The following is an 18,528-nucleotide window of genomic DNA, read 5'->3' on the forward strand; positions in this document are numbered from 1 at the left end:
AAGATTTACAGACTTCAGTTTTTCCTAATTCTATCCATTGAAGTTACTAGAAGTAACTCAAATGTGTTAAAAGAATAAATCAGGAAAAGCAGCTTTTCTTAGTTTCTTTGGGAATGATTACAAAACTTCTCTTTGTTTTTAATTACTTTTAGCAAGCTCTATTTCCAAGATTGGCTCAGATCCTCTAAAACTTGTACATGATGCTGTGGAGGAAACCACGGACTGGGTCTATGGCTTCTTTTCTTTGTTGTCTGACATCATCTCGTCTGAGGGTGATGAAGAAGATGATGATGGAGACAAGGACACTGATAAAGGTACAAAGAGCATAGAAATATATCTAACTGCTAGGACCGATGATTAATACGCATTACAACAGTTTGCTTAAGTTTAAGCACACATGAGCACTTGGGTCAGGCTAAACCAAAATGAATACACTTCAGAGTGCAAATAGCCTATCAACAGGCTGCCAAACTCAGTAAATTGGTCTCTATATGGCTTTCATCTTATAGCTTATCTGCCATTATGGCAAAGATGTCAAATGCTGCATTAGAGTAGCATTATAGTAGAGAGGGACTTATTATACGATCCTACAGAACCACCATAGAAACACATTTATATCCTTCTTCAGGAACAAAAAATGGCTGCTATTTCCCAAGTTTGAAAACTAAATATACGTATAAATACGTTATACATATAATTCATATTTACAGTCAAATAGAGAAAGCAATCCTGCTAAAATCACAATGAAAGTTAATTAATTGAATCAAATGGAGGTGTAGAACGGAGGGACACATTCTAAATGTCACAACAATTATGCAACTAAGCTATTTACTCTCTAGAATGTATTGATGATCAAAAGGAAATAACAAACTTAAACCACATGTAAACTGCTATTGAGTGGATGTGAAAAGAACAAAGCGTTGTAATTCTGCTTTTTAGATGGCATTTTTAAGATCAGCCTTACTCATCAGAAATTACATATTCAGCCTTGACTACCAGGAAAGCTCTTATTATTTTAGTCCTTTCTGACTTTGTCTGAATTTGTATTTTTTGGCTCTTGTGAGAGGTCGAGATGAACAATAGAGGACTGAAATGAACATGATATACGAACTATAATGTATAATTTGGATCACTGCCACAATTTTATTGAACTCATAAAAGTGAAACTATCTCAAATAAATGTACATAGGCAAAGTGTATACTTAAAAATTGGAATTTGGAAGGCAAAGTAATATATGAACTACTATAATCAAAACTAATAGATGGTTTTTTAAAAATGAATGAAAGAAAATGGGAAAATAGGCAATATTATGCTCTGCTGAAAGTTTTTCTAATTTACTGTTTTTGCCTTGGTTTAGGAGAAATAGAGGAGCCTCCCTTGAAAAAAAAAGGTTAGTTGTGTTGACCTTTGAAAAAAAGTATTTTTCTTTTATGGTAATGTTGATTTTCACCATAACTTAAATAGATTTTACTTTGTTACAGACAATTTATTTTTAATGTAGAGTCTCTGTTTAATGGTTAGATTAAGATTTATAGTTAAGAAAAGAAATACTCAATTCTTTCCAATGAAGCTAATCCCATCATTTTTAAGTTGATTATTTAATAAATACCTTCTTCAGTAGATGTGCAAATCAATCTACACACTGATCAATGTGAATTTGAATTGCAGGAATGAGGGGTGAGTTCTATAGTTTTCTAAATGGCCCAGAAGATGAGGATGCCCATGATCTTTATTATTCTCGCTGTGGCCAAATATATAGATTTTAAATTTTTATTCTTTTTCTTATGTTATTGTCAGTATTATTTTTCAATTTTAGGTGATATCTATTGGACAGGGAGCTGAGATAGTGTGGAGGATAATAATCTTGAAGGCACAGGCATATGCAGTCAGTATGTACTATGTGTCATCCCAAAGCCGCAGAGTCATCTGGGTGTGCTTGGCTGTGGTTTACAGGGATTCCTTGAAGGAATAAGCAATGTCGTCAGTCACTGAATGGAATGATCATAAATCCAAAAGATGGGAGCAATATGACTGGGAAAAAGGGGTTATAACTGTGGGGCAAAAGCCTCAGAGATTTTTACAGGAAGGGGTAGGAATTATGTCTAGAAGGAATAATAGGGAGCAAAGGATACCATCCTGAGGTATATTTGGTATGAGATAGAAACATAAAAGCCAGACTTAATACAGTTAGTTATTGCTGCACATGTTGGGCCATAGCTCTTGGGAGTATTTATTACAGAGGAGAACTTGCTGGCCTCTGTTGCTATCTCCCTAGACCTACTGTGATCAAGCAATAGGATCCAAATTTGGGGCTTCGGCCTTGCCTGACAGATGATGATAACCTCACTGTTTGGGATAAAATCTACTTAGTGTATGTTCATTTGGAAAATTTGTATCTGTAACTTGCCCAGTAAAAGGTAAAGTAGTGAAACTCAAGTGTGGAACCGCCGTTCAGAAATGAAAGTGTTTATGAAGCTATTGAGAGCAGAAAGGATGGGTTGCCCTACTCACAAATCCATGGTGAGAACCCAAGAACTCAAGACATTCTTAAGTCATCAAATCCAGGTATGGAGAATCTAGATTAGTTTATAAACTTCTTGAGGTAAAAAGCAGAGTCTTTTTATAGCTGATCTCCAATGGATACTGCCCAGAACATAGTCAAAGTTTAAGCTAATGAGTTACCAGTGATGGTCTGGAAATTACAGCTTGTATATATATTTATTCCATTTGTATATGGAAGAGTGAAAAACAAATATTTTCTTATTTATAAAATAAATTCTACAAGAATATCATATAAGATCATATTCTCCATAAATCAATATCTAGTATTTAATATAGAATCTGTTCATTGCTTTTTATTTGAATTTTCTGGTGGGATTATTTTAAAATTAAGTTTTATGAAATGATTAGCATAAATTGCAAATACACGCAAAACTGTTTAATTATTGTTTTAAAATTATTGTATTGCTTTACCAAATCAACAGAAAAACTATTAAATAGTTGTTTAAGATACTTTTAAAAAATGTCAGTAATGATCATTAGTTAAAGCAGTCTAAAGGATATATATATTTAAAACCATGTACACTAATGTCTAAAAGGAGAATTGACTAAAATCACCTAAATATATTTTCTTAATATTATTATTTACAGAGTTACATGAGAAAGTGGACATTTAAAGCAACATCTTATACATCCTACCTTGGGTACAGAGGCTGTAATAGACATTAGTTATAAAAGAAATATATTTAATTACAATTATTTTTTATTTAAAACCTTTTCTTTTGTAGAGTCATAGAAGCAATGAATTTTAAATCAGTATGTGATATTTTACAAAGCATTTCTAATACATATTCTGCTTTTAAAAGTATATTTTTAATGTTATTATTAGGGAAGAGATTCCATGAGCTTATCTCTATCTTATGATGAATTATTTTATAAATTCTATATTTTAAAATTGTGGTTTAAGAAGTTTTTTAGGGTTTTTTTGATAATCTAGAATTATATCCTCTTAAAATATTTGATTTTCACCTGTCTAAATGAGTCTTTATTAGTCTCTTCATTAGTACTCTTTCCCATTCAGACACATTCAATGATATTTAGCCATTTTAGATTACCTAATTATCAGGCTGTGACATTGTTTATTTGACTGTCCTGTATCTATATGAAGCATTTTATTTAAATGTGCTTAAAATGTTGGTTTCATTTGTCCAGTTATTGCTATTTTTACCAAAATAAAAATTTAGCTACCTTGTTATTTATGGGTGGAGTTTGCAGTTTTAATTTGATATGGAATAACAGTACAGTCAAATAATCTCAGGGTTGCCTGGTTGATTATTAAACAGATTATTAATATGGTTGAAATTTTTGAATCTGCTCTTCTGTGGCTTATGTTGTTATATATAAATATAGCTTTAGGGTATTAAGTGTAGTACCTAGTGTCTTTACATTCTTCATGCATATTTACTTTTCAGCTTGTCAAAATTTTTAAATATTAAATTCTATTTCAAATACTCCGTGATGCAGGCTGAAGGCACTGAATCATTGTAAAATATTACATTTTTATTGTATAATTACTTAAAACATAACTATGAAAACCAATACCATTGTAAATTATATATTCTGGAACAATTCTTTGCTATGTAGGGTGCGTGTGCTTTGTTTACCTAGAATCAGCCTGTTGAGTAGCATTCTTCACACCAGGGTACCTATCATGGACATGTTAACACCACACTTTCCAAGGGATAAACGAGTGAGGATAGCATCAAAGGAATCAAATTACATTTGTATTCTTTCCTAAAATTGACCTGCCTGAGAACATATCCAAGGTTATCATAGTAATTCTTCTATGTTACGAGATAAAGAAGTGTCTTTCACACATCTTCACATTGCTAGAATGCCAACCAAAGAGACCAATAGGCCTTCCTATCCTATCTTGCATATATCTGCTAAAGGAGAGGCATGGTGCTGATACTCAGGTGTTCTGTGTCATGATGGGATGTTCTGAAGTCAGAGATAAGGTAGAGCGGGGAGATGGGAACAATGGCAAGTTTCATTTAATGGTTTTGCCTTTTATTTAGCTGAATAATGTGAAAGAGTGCATTGCTCTTGAGGGAGACTCCCTTGAGAGCAAAACAGAAAGAACATCCATAGGAAATACTGAAAGCTAAAAATGGCTTTTAAAAATTTAAATGTAAGCAGTTCTTTTCAGTTATTCTCAATATTTGTTCCTAGGAAGTGTCACTGGTTTGAAACTACTTTGAAACAATCAAAGCAGTGTAGGTTAGTGACACTAATTCTTTTAAATATAACTGAATATTTCTAAGGCAACCAGACTGTTAACGATGCATTGAATAAACCCATGGATGTCACATTTCTGATGCATTTCAGAATAATTCTGTATTGTTCAAAAAGAAATTTAAAACTTACCTTATGTAATTAATTATATTATGAAATACTTAATCTAACTGATGTCAAACCTTATCATATATCATTTAATATAAAATGTTTAATATTTTGTACCTCCTATTGACAAAAATTAAATTATATACTATTTGCAGAACCATTTCACTATGTGTATGTATATATAGAGAGAGAGATGTTTGTATGTATATATATACATAATATATTATGTATCATTTATTCATTATATGTTTTTAATTATATGTATTTTCTACCTCCTACTAACAAAAAAAACCCCACTATATGCCAGCTGGCTGCTCAATAAATATATATATGTAAATGTATAGATTTAATATATATTCTACTTTGCCTATAAATTATAAAATTTTATCATGATATCTAACAAAATTATTGGAGTTATTTCTTTTATATTTGCAACTTTAAAAATTATTCCCAAAAGTAAAACATCAAAATTTGGTATCCCCCTAACATGTATATTTCAGGAATATCAAATTTTTAAAAATCCTCCTAGCTCCATAAACAACTAAAAATTTTACTTATATGGTACCTGACATTAGTTCAAGTAAAATAATGTGCAGCAGAATATTGGTTTGTCTTGTTTTATAACTTATTGTAAAATAAATGTATTATATTAAATCCAAATAATTTAAATATGTTGCAAAATTTATTACTTTCATAATAATTTCCTCAAAATACACGCTAAATTTTTTTTTAAACTGAAAAGCAAAATTATATTTTTTTGAAAAAGGGTAAGTTTGATTTACGTAAGAAATTTGAAAACACAGGCTGGCTTTGCCCATTAGTTAACATGGCAAACATTTTCAAAGTAAGTGAGCGGCAGCACCAAAGTTTAGATGAAATATACCTAAAGCAAGAATTACAATTGAAACATAAAGCAATATCATTGTATCCTAAATTATTACATTATACAATTTTTATTGAGTTATAATTAACATACAATATTATATTAGTTTCAGGTGTACAAAATAGTGATTCAGTATTTTTATGCATTATGAAATGTTCACTGCAGTAAAACCAATTACCATCCATCACTATACACAGTTGCTACAAAATTATGGACTATATTCTCTATGTGTACATTACATTCCTGTGATATTTTTGTTTTATGGCTGGAAGTTTATACTTCTTAATCCCTTTCATCTATTTCGTCTGGCCCTCTCCTCGCACCACCCCAGTAATCACCAGTTTGTTCTCTGTATCTCTTGGAATCTAAAAAATAAACAAACAAAACAAAGCAGCAACAACAAAAAACAAGCAACCAAATTAAAAAATGGGCAGAGGAGCTAAATAAACAGTGTATTTTAAAACGAAGTTAAAAATATATGTCTATTCAGCATAGGCAGCTTAGCATTTTTCTATTTCTTTTTCAAAAAAAAGATACTGGTTTCTCACAAACCTAATACGATTTTTCTTTCATAGTTCTGTATTAACATTCATGTGATGTGGACTTTCCAGATTATGTAAACATTCATAAAAGTATAATTTTTACTGGGGATAGAGCTTTTTAATTTTTTGTACTAACATTTCTAAGTGCAACGTAATGGATATACTTATCTCTTTTTACAGTTTATTCTTACTTAAACCTTAGTCTATAATAAGTCTGTATGTAAGAATAATCATTACAGCATTTATGTTCTTTGAAATATGTAATTTTAGGAGACAATAATAGTCTCTTAACAAGAAATTACATTTATAATGTCACTTTCTGACATCTAGCTTTAAAGTTAAGAAAGAATACTTTTAGTCCTTCGGACCCATACATACTCATTTTTTGGGGAAGGAAAAATTGATCTTCAATTTTGGGGACATGGTGGCCTTATGAGCTAAATTATCAATTGCCTTTGTGGAAAAAGCCAAAATCCCCTGGACATTATGTTGAATTTCCTTGCTTTCCAACTACTTGCTCTTTGAACTAAGGAACCATCTTGAAGTTTGAACAGGACCCAAATATGAAGGCTGATATTCTGTGAAATTGTTCCTGATGCATGCCAATGGCAGAGGAAGAAGCTCTTCTTTACTTAGAGCAAAACAAATTACATTCTCCTTATAATCGTGTTTTAAGATTTCCCTAAAGCTCCTGGGGTTGAAAAGAGCCCAGTAAATTTAAACTCAGTTCTTTCATTGTGTATTTTTCTCACTTTATTGAAATCCACATTAGCTCTTTGCAGTCAGGGTGAATAAGGAAGAACCAGGGAATCTGAGCTTCATAAATATTCAAGACTTTAGGATTAGGCCATTCAGAAGGTTGTATCACGTCACTGGGAGTAAGATAGATGGACATGTTTCTGTGCCAGAGATTTCATTACATCCATCTTTGTTGGCAGCTTCGGTGCCTTACCCCAGGCAGAACTTTAAGTGTCTGAAAAATACTGTGAGTGAAAAAAGGAGGGAGAATGGAAAGGTGACTAAACTTGTTAAAATTTGTAACCTCAGAATACTGGTTACCAGGTTGGCCCTAGTAACACTGTTAAGTAGATACATTAATCTTTGGACTACTCCTCTAAATAAGTCTAGATTAAAACTCAGCTCCATAACTGCACTGCTGCATATTGCCCTCAGGCTGCTCAAGGAACTCACTGCTTTATCTTCTGGTTGTCTTTCCCAATATTGATCAGACCTGTGAGGACTAGGGGCAAAACGCAGAGAGAGCAGACAGTGAGGCTTGGTGATGGATTCAGAATGAAAAAGGCTGAGGAGAGATCTGATGAATGATCCAGAGACTTAACTTCTCTAAGGAGTTGCAGCTGTAGTGAACCCTGGGCCCTAAAGAGCTCATTTCTATCAAGGCAAGCAAACTGGAACCACAGTGATGGAAATGATACTGGTAACACTGGAGCCTGAAGGAGCAAGCCGATGAAAGCAAGGGATTAAATTTTGGTGCCAACATCATGGAGAATAAAAAGGCTGAGACAGGACTTCCCTGGTGGCACAGTGGTTAAGAATCCGCCTGCTAACGTAGGGGACGCGGGTTGGAGCCCTCGTCCAGGAAGATCCCACATGCCGCGGAGCAACTAAGCCTGTGTGCCACAACTGTTGAGCCCGCATGCCACAACTACTGAAGCCTGGCGTGCCTAGTGCCCATGCTCCGCAATAAGAGAAGCCGCCACGATGAGAAGCATATGCACCACAACAAAGAGTAGCCCCCCGCTCTCCGCAACTAGAGAGAGCCCACGTGCAGCAACAAAGACCCAGCACAGCCAAAAATAAAATAAATTAAAAAAAAAAAGAAAGGCTGAGACAGCTCGACTCAGGCCCAACCATTTTAAGTAGCTCCTGTTGGAGCAAGAATAATCTCAGGGTTGCTGCATTCCTATCTGGAAATAAGATTGGGTGTGTAATTGAGAAACCTGTGAATGAGAAACTGATAGGTTTATATGTATTCCAGATTCTTTTCAACTCTGTACGTTCCATTTTTCAAAATCACAAGAGTTTGGTCTCTTGTGGAAAAAAGTAAGTCCAGTTAAGACATCATTTGAATCTGATGCACGGAGTTGAGAATCACTGGTAATTTTTGTTTTGGGTTTTTTTTTTTTTATTTTTTAACTACCTAACATGTAGAACAAAAGAAATAGAAATTTTGAACCCTTTCAAGTTAGGTGGAATAGCATATCCCACTTTTAACTACTGTCCCAATATTTTTCTATTGAAATGAACATGATATTTGACTGTCAATATTTTATTATAGGCATAATTGTCAATTATATAATGTCAATTTATAGTTGATATATTTTATATAAACATCTGTGGATAAGTTAAGGCAAAGTATTAAAAATGCACAGTGTTTTAAATTTTATTATTATTTAGCTTTACAGTGTTCCAGAAAAACAATATTAAAAAACCCTAACTTATTGGCACCCATATTGATCACTGTAGGAAGAAATGCTTTAAAAATGCATTGGTAACATGCTTTTAAGTTTCCTCCATGTCTTTTCATGGCTTGATAGTGTATTTCTTTTTAGTGCTGAGTAATATTCCATTGTCTGGAGGTACCACAATGTATTTCTTCATTCACCTACTGAAGGACACCTCGGTTACTTCCAAGTTTTAGCAATTATGAATAAAGTTCCTTTAAACAAACAAAAAAACCCTACTACCTTTTGTACAAGTGTTGCAGTTTACAATACCTTTCACATACATTTTTAAATTTCCACAAATAGTAAAATTCTGCAACTTTCTCCAACATTTCTAATAGAAAGTAAAAAGGTTGAGAAATGCAACATTTTACTGTCCCAAATTTTCAACCACACTCATTTTAGTGTTTAAATCATTTGTGCGTCGTGTCTTAAAGAACTGGTGAGATACTATCTACCACAACTTTCTATATTGTGCAAGAGTTGATAGCTTATAATCTTGCTTAAACATTTATTTTTAATTCAGTATATATTTATCGAGTGGTTAGTATATACCAATTATTATTGAAAATTTACTATGGAACAAAATAGACATAGTTTTTGCCCTCCTCAAATTTAGAATTTAGTGAGGGAGACAAGTAATAATAATAATAGCCAATATTTTACATGATGCTTATTAGATATCAGGTGCTGCTCTAAATCCTTTGCATTTTAACTTATTTTAATCCTCATGTAAATCTATGTGGTAGGTACTATTATTAACCTCATTTTACAGATGAGGAAGTGAAGTTCACACAACTAGTAGGTATGAGAATTAAATTTGAATGAAGCAGATTGACTCAAGCATTAGTTATCTTAAACACTAAGCTGCATTTTAATACATGCCAGCGATGACAATATTTTTGTATAGATCTTTTAATAGCTTATGTGTGTCTAGATTTTCTGAACAAAATGCATTTTTTTTTTTTTTTTGGCGGTACGCGGGCCTCTCACTGTTGTGGCCTCTCCCGTTGCAGAGCACAGGCTCCAGACGCGCAGGCTCAGCGTCCATGGCTCACGGGCCCAGCCACTCCGCAGCATGTGGGATCTTCCCAGACCGGGGCACGAACCCACGTCCCCTGCATCGGCAGGCGGACTCTCAACCACTGCGCCATCAGGGAAGCCCATGAAATGCATTTTTAATTACACTAGAATACTATTGATTTATGCCATCTTTTGTACGACAATTATTCAAATAATCATTTAATGACCATTGCAATCCAGAAATAATGAATACTCTAAATAATACTAATTTTTTATTTTTTCTCAGCAAAAGAATACATTATTATATCTGCTTCTCTTGTTTCCCAGCACTTCACAAGTCTGGTGCTGAGACTAATACCTCTTCAGAGACATTGGACTCTAACCCAATTGCTTATTTGGCATTAGACTTTAGAAAAACAGCCTGATTTAGAAGGGTATATTTTTTGGTTATCACTGTTGAGTTATAAAGCATGAAAACCAGAGTTTAAATTCTTTGAGTTCCTTTAATTAAAAAAAATGCATTAAATTGAGTTATTTGTAGTGAGGTGGATGGACCTAGAGTCCGCCATACAGAGTGAAGAAAGTCAGGAAGAGAAAAATAAATACGGTATACTAACACATATATATGGAATCTAAAAAAAAAAAAATGGTTCTGAAGGACCTAGGGGCAGGACGGGAATAAAGATGCAGACGTAGAGAATGGACTTGAGGACATGGAGAGGGGGAAGTGTTAGCTGGGACGAAGTGAGAGAGTGGCATGGTCATATATACACTACCAAATGTAAAACAGATAGCTAGTAGGAAGCAGGGGCATAGCACAGGGAGATCAGCTCGGTGCTTTGTGACCATCTAGAGGGGTGGGGTAGGGAGGGTGGGAGGGAGATGCAAGAGGGAGAGGATATGGGGATATAAGTATACGTATAGCTGATTCACTTTGTTATACAGCAGAAACTAACACAACAATGTAAAGCAATTATACTTCAATAAAGATGTTTAAAAAAATAATAAAATAAAATAAAGCCTAGCATGATGAAGTATTGGTTTTAGAATGGGAGATGAATAATAACAATAAGTATCTAAAAGGAGACTTCTACTCTTTTCTCCACTTCTCATAGTCACATATACTTCCCTACAGATAATGAGAAAGGGGATAGGGGAAAACCAGGACTAGTGAAAGAAGTCAGTACACTTCCCATCTTCTTTGGAAGTAACTTGCCCCTTCTCTTGAGTGCCCCTCATATCATAATGGACAGAGTAAACACTAGTGGAGAACTGATACATTAGGTAAGGTTACCAATAACTCAGGAAAACAAAGGGATCCTTTTCATTGCTTCCTGACACGTTGAGCTAACTGTCACTCTTCATTTATTTTTCCCTTCTCCAGTTATCAAAATTCAAATTGACCATTGTACCTTTAAGGACCTTGGACAGTCTCACACTTGGATTGAGATACTTTGACCTCTGTGCTTTCTAAGCCACAAAACAATCTTTGAGGTTTACTGTTACCAGAATGGCTTATCATTCCAACTAGAATCTGTTGCTGAGACTTACCATGTTCTCAGGTTGGACTCTAACCTATTGGCAAAGCACATACATTGGGAGGTAAATAATGACCACTTTGACCTTCTTTGTCCCTTGTATCCAGAATTGGTTCAGTTTAAGTGAACTGTTCTTAAAGAATGCAAAAGGTTAAATGAAATTTAACCTACTATACATTACTGTTATGTTGCATAAGGTAGAGGCATTTACCTGTCTATAGAAATTATTGAATAACTAGAAGATAGTATTAATATAAGAAATTTTATTTTTCTTTGAAGTTTGCCGAAAACCATAGGGCAATAAATTTCCACTTACTGACTTGACTCTTTTACATTTAATTTTCCATTCTTACACAAATAGTTCTTTGCGGGCAAGAATAATTGAGAGTAAAAAATTAGGCATCATCTGCTTATGAGAAAAATATCCTTCTGAAGTCTAAATTGGTATCATGCTGTTACTCAATTGGGCAGGAGCCTGAATGGTCATCATTTCCTGGCTAAAGTGTAAGGAGACAGAACTAGCACACTGTGTAGAGGCTACATTGGATTCTTTGGACATCTGTTAGCCAGAGACAGTGACCATAGTGATGTAATACAATCCCCAAAGAAAATGTAATGTTGCAATAAAACATGCAGAGACATTTAATTTATCCTTAAGTTTGAATTGTAGGCGCAGAAAATTTTTCCTTCTTCCTGTCTAGGTTCTATGGCTGGTCTAATAATTAAATTGATATAAGACAGATTAACGGGAGAAAAATAAACATTGTTCATACATACCGGAGCCCCATAAAAATATGAGACTCAAAGGGCAGCCAGGTAATTGAGACATATATAAATAACATCCTGAGCTAAGGAAAATAGGAGGGGTCTGAGTATACAAAAGGAAGGAAGGCTATTCACAGGAAGGGAGAGTAGGCGTTTGGAAAACAAAGAGTGTCATGTTATGCAGATAAGTTTCTTGGTATCTCTGGTAATGGCTCTCTCCTTGGTACAGGACCCCTTTCCAATGTAAATTTAGGCAGTTGAGGGGAAGGTTAACAGCTTTTCCTGCTGGGCTTTTTTTTTTTTTTTTTGCGGTACGCGGTCCTCTCACTGTTGCGGCCTCTCCCGTTGCGGAGCACAGGCTCCGGACGCGCAGGCTCAGCGGCCATGGCTCACGGGCCTAGCCGCTCCGCGGCATGTGGGATCTTCCCAAACCGGGGCATGAACCCGTGTCCCCTGCATTGGCAGGCGGACTCTCAACCACTGCGCCACCAGGGAAGCCCCTGCTGGGGCTTTGATTGCATTTAGCTGAAAAATAATCCTTATGCCAAAGAGATATATTTTGAGGTAGTGAAATCTGCTCCCTTTCAGAATCATCAGAAATAAATTTCTTTTGTCTTCTGTAAGCAAAGAAATGTATGTGTGTATGACTTTACAAGGTTAGCTGTGCTTGTCTGCACTTCCTGTACAGAGATACTAAGAGTCTTCAAGTGATCAGTTAAAAATAGTTGATGATGTTCCTGCAAAACAACGTCTATGTAAGTCATTATATTTCATCATGAGCTGTAGAGATTTGTGTCTGTGTGTGTGTGTGTGTGTGTGTGTGTGTGTGTGTGTGTGTGTGTGTGTGTTTTAATCCACAACTCCCACTTATAAGAGATCTGAGTGGATCTGCCCAGAGCAGTGGGGCTGTCTTAGTTTACATAAAGCTGAAGTGCAGAATCAGGAGAATAGAAAGTTGGGACTATTCTTGAGACGGTGAAATTGAGCAGGACCCTGGGGGAACTTTCGAGGTACAAAAGCCCCAGCCCCCAAAATTCTGAAAGAGTAGAGGAATCTCAGCACGTGTTTCCTGCCAGGATCCTTGTACCGTGGTTTGTACCCAAAGCACAGAATCCCCAGTGCCTGCTTTTGTTGATGTCTATAGAAAATGCTGGCTGGTCTGGACACATTTGCCCCAAATTCCAACTGTGCACGAAAACTTCAGAATATTTTAAAAGTTCAAATTTATTTTCTCTTAGGAGCAGGAAGAAAATACTCCTTGAAAGGGTGTTAGCAAAGGAAGGTGAGGGTAGGAAGAACCTTAATTTGGATCCTCTTTTAGTTGAAATGCAACCTTTAAGAAACTTTTGACAACCATTGACCAGAACTTTATGTAAATTGCTTCCCTATATATCAGCTGTTTTTGGAAGAAAAACCCATCCCTGCAACCACTTCTTAGAACTGTCTTGATTTTTCAGCAATTTAAACTATAATATAGTTCTGTGTAGAGAATGTCACTGTAGTTTTGGGTGTATATGTGTGTGGGTGCTGATAATTTTGTATTTTCATTGGGAGTGGAAAAGGAAAACAACTCAAGGTGAAAAAATTATTCTTAAATATTCATTTTTATAAAACTTATTAAAGAATTCTGTTATAACAAAAAAAAACACTCTGAAATATATTGTCATCATTTTTTATTTATTTTTATTGAAGTATAATTGATTTACAATGTTGTGTTAGTTTCAGGTATACAGCAGTGATTCAGTTTTATATACATATATATATATATATATATATATATATATATATATATATACACATGTTCTTTTTCAGATTCTTTTTCCTTACAGGTTTTATAAACTATTGAGTATAGTTCCCCATGCTATACAGTAGTAGGTCCTTGTTGGTTATCTATTTTATATATAGTAGTGTGTATATTGTTAATCCCACAAGAAAAATCTCTAATAAACAACCTAACCTTACACCTGAAACAACTAGAGAAAGAAGAACAAACAAAACCTAAAGTTAGTAGTAGGAAAGAAATCATAAATATCAGAGCAGAAATAAATTGAGATGAGGAAAACAATAGAAAAACTGGTTCTTTGAAAAGACAAAATTGATAAACCTTTAGCCAAACTCATCAAGAAAAAAAGGGATAGGGCCCAAATCAGTAAAATCAGAAATGAGAAAGGAGAAGTTACGACCGACACCACAGAAATACAGAGGACCATAAGACACTACTATAAACAACTATATTCCAATAAAATGGACAACCTAGAAGAAATGGACAAATTCTTAGAATGGTGCAATCTCCCAAGACTGAACCAGGAAGAAATAGAAAATATGAACAGACCAATTACAAGTACTGAAATTGAATCTGTGATTTTAAAACTCCCAACAAAAAAAAGCCCAGGACCAGATGGCTTCACAGGCGAATTCTATCAAACATTTTGAGAAGAGTTAACACCTTCCCTGTTGAAACTATTCCAAAAAATTGCAGAGGAAGGAATACTTCCAAACTCATTCTGTGAGGCCATCATCACCCTGATACCAAAACCAGACAAAGATACCACAAAAAAGAAAATTACAGGCCAATGTCACCAATGAACATAAAAATTATCATCATTTTTTAAAGTCTAATTCTCCTTTACTTTCGTCTGTTTTTATTTTTGCTTAAGTGAAACTTATTATGAAGTGTAACCAACATTCCTGGACTTACCTCCCACTTTAAGGTTACCTCCCTTTCGTGTATTTGGGGAAAAGTGGAGGGAATATGTTTCCCTCCTGCCTTTTCCTGAGTGGTGATCTGCATCCCAATCTTTTTGAGATTTGTCTTCTTTCACTTTATGTTTTTCCCCTCCAGGATGGATCCCTGCTCATTACAATTCTGGTCATAATCTAGAGCTCATTCCCTTTTGGTTGGCTGCTGCTGGGTGCATAAGAGCTAAGGCTAAGGGGAACCCAGGTTTCTTCTACTACTGTTATTTTTTTCTGTTCTCTGATGTGCAAGCTTTCACCTACCTCGCAGGAAACCCCATCATGAACCAACATGGATTGTCTAATTCTATAAACCACCACCTTGTCTAAACAGTGTATTTCCCCAGTTAAGTTAGGCTAGGAGGCTCTGACAGGATTACCCAGGCAGAATGGCCTTTTGAACCTAATCCTTCAGAAGATTCTAACTCGTGTCTGATCTTCCTGTATGAGTTCTAGAATCTCTCTTTTATTCCTCTGAGTACCCAGTGGATATCTGTGGAATATAAACACACACACACACACACACACCTCTAAAGGAAAAATATTATTCTCAATGACAGATTTAAGGCCTTTTCCAATCACAATAGATGTAACATTTCATATAAATTTTTAATTTAGAAAATTTCATCCCATTTCTATATTCAAATTAATCCCTAACAGGAGTAAGAAATTATTTCTTAAGGATGATTCCCTTAGCACATGCAAAGACTACTCTAAATCTTTGGCATTTTACTTACTTTATCAGGCTGAGTTATACAAGGCCCCAATCTTCTCCATAGCTTCTGTTTGTTTAAATAGGAGGGAGGAAGCTGAATGGTATTGGCAGGGGAGAATTCTGAGGGTTTTTTTAAATTAACTTGTAGAAGATTTAACCCTGTAGATGACCTGAAAATGTCATTTGCCCACCCCTAGGACCAGACAAGTACTGTCTAAAACTAGTATAATGTGAGCCACATATGTATTTAAAATTTTTTGAGTAGCCACATTAAAAAAATGTAAAAAGAAAAATACAAAATTAATTTTAATAACATGTATTATTTAACCCCAAATATCAGTCAGGGCTTAACCAAAGAAGCAAAAGTAGGAAATTATACAGGTATATTAAGACATTTATTACAAGGAATTGGCCTGTGTGGTTGTGGGGACTGGCTGAGCCAATGAGAACCCATAGGACAGGCAGTCAAGAAGTGAAGATCATGGGTGAGCTGGAGCCCACGGGCATGGACCAATGCTGTCATCCACCCAAAGAATTTCTTCCCTCTCCCAGGAAACCTCAAACTTGTTTTTGAGACCTTCCAGTGGAATCAGACAAGCCCACCCAGATGATCCAGAACCACCTTATTTAAAGCTAATGAACTAGGCATTTTAATTACATATGCAAAATACCTTCACAGCAACTTCTAGATTAGTGTTCATTTGAATGATTTGGGATAGTAGCCTAGCCAAGTTGACATATAAATAAAACCATCACACTCAATATGTCCAAAATAATATCATTCTATATGTAATTAATATAAAAATTATTAATGAGGTATTTTACATTCTTTTTAATATTAAGTCATCATAATTCATTATGTACTTACACTTATAGCACATCTCAATTTGAACTAACCACATATCGTGTCTTTAATATGTACACATGTCTAATGGACACTGCATTGGAAAATGTAGGTCTAGACAGTGACAAAGAGTGATTGGACTGTTGCTCTAAAGATACAAGTTCCCAACAGGAGTCATTTCACAATATCTAAAGACATTTTTTATAGTCATGACTGGGGATGGGGTTGGGGGCTAGAAGCATCTAGTAAGTAGGGATGCTGCTAAATACTCTACAGTGCACAGAGTAGCCCCACTCCACCTCCAAATAACAATTTCCCCAATCTAAAAGGTCAATAATGCTAAGATGAAGAACCATGCTTTGGAGTAGGATTTGGAGACATAGGGAGGAGATTACTAATAATAATAATGAGGAGAAGGAGAGAAGCTGGAAGCTGGATGTTTCTAAGCCCTTGGGATATCTTTCCTGGTACCTTGAAGCCTTTTTTTCACAAATGTAATTGAATATCTTAACTCTTTTGTATCTCTATTGCCATTTTCAAGGTCAAGGATGAGATAAGGGTAGAGGAGTGGCCTTATAAATAGTATGACTGATTAATGGGGAAAATGAGGGGAGGAAATCTTCACAGTGGTGATTATCTCTTTAACTGGTGAATGAAAGTCAGTAACTGTCTTTTCTGAAGATATTTAGGATTTTCCTATAGTTGGTCTTGATTTTAGACTTCTAGAAAAATTATAAAAATGCAAATTCAAATCTACAAATGGAGAATTTAGAATATATACAGTAATTAGCACCATCTCAGACCATCTGTGGAATAAAGTTGTGATAAATAAATAAGTAAAACTCATTAGCATTTTTCTAAGAAAAACCATGGTATTTAAGATTAAGTCACTTTTCAGAGGTAGTAATCATATTTGTAAACTCTAATCTCAAATTTACTTCTATCCAAATTAACTGCAACTTCAGAATTAACTTTATTTTCTAAGCCTTGGCAATGTATGTTTACTGAAACTAGCAGCAGATTGAATATATTTGTTAAAACCTGATATTTAGAAAAAATGTAACAACTAACATTCTATGAAATGTGTCATATCTTCATGCAGTAATTATTGGTTAAATGCAATGCCAAATTTTGATTATAAACATAGCTTAGAGTCAATACTTCTGAGATATATTTCCTATTAGATAGTTGTTACAGTTCATTTCACAAATTCTTAATTTAATATGTAAAAACTAAATCTTCCTAAAGCTAAATGATATTTTTTACTAAGGAGTCTTAATATGCATTGAGAGTAATTGAAATAGAACATAATTATAATTTGTGATCAGATTCAGCACTGAAAACAGTGGCAACATTTATTGATTTAAGTTTTTAAGCTTTTTCAATAACTAAATTTTAGGTAACTCCAATTTTTTCCTTGTTTCAATAAATGAGGGATTTATGTGGCAATATGTTACAATGACTCTTTCCTTTTAGATACCTTTAAATTTGTTGGCTAAAATAATTTAGACTTCATGCTGGAATTATAATGGTTAGGTCATAGCTATGATTTATATTTTGCACATTTTCAAAAAGAGTTTTTAAAAGTATATCCTATTTTTTCCTAGAAATACACAAAGAAAAGACTGAGAAGCAGGAGAAAACTGAAAGGAAAATACAAACTAAAGGTAAGTGTTAAATTTTGTGTTTATTCTTATTTTTATTCAGGATATATATTTTGTATATTTACATGAGAAAATGGAAAGTTTTCATATTTAGTGCTCTTTTGCTTTAATTGTTGATAGTGTTTAAGTAAGTTTACTTCTAAGTAAACCGCAGGTATAAATATATAATATTTAATTACTGGAATCAAAATAACTTCAAAATGTGTTACAATCTTTCAGTTATTTATTGATACAGTTGGCTTTTGCTTACTGAGATAGTACCACAAACATATTTTTTGACTTATTAGCAAACATTTTTCCTTCTTTAATCAGTTAATATAATAGATCAGAGTTCAATTTTTTTAACTGGAATTTTTTTATGCCATGCTATACCTTTAAAATCTTTGTCATAGAAATGCAGTCATTATACTATCTCGCTGAAGACTGCTATGGCCCCAGAGCTTGCTTACT

General features: G+C 34.3%; 1 protein-coding gene across 1 annotated transcript in view; it reads left to right on the top strand.

Moving 5' to 3' along the window:
* TRDN (triadin) overlaps window positions 1–18,528 on the top strand; it is a gene marked incomplete at both ends in the record, with an annotated part of 325,418 nt that overhangs the window by 25,650 nt on the left and 281,240 nt on the right. The window contains 3 exons of the mRNA XM_082855419.1: window positions 153–314; window positions 1,359–1,391; window positions 18,022–18,081. Of these exons, the coding sequence (XP_082711545.1) occupies window positions 153–314; window positions 1,359–1,391; window positions 18,022–18,081 (255 nt within the window). The remainder of the gene's footprint in view (window positions 1–152; window positions 315–1,358; window positions 1,392–18,021; window positions 18,082–18,528) is intronic.

The sequence above is a fragment of the Leucopleurus acutus genome (genome assembly GCF_964270905.1).
Source record: "Leucopleurus acutus genome assembly, chromosome: 15".
Taxonomy (NCBI): Eukaryota; Metazoa; Chordata; class Mammalia; order Artiodactyla; family Delphinidae; genus Leucopleurus; species Leucopleurus acutus.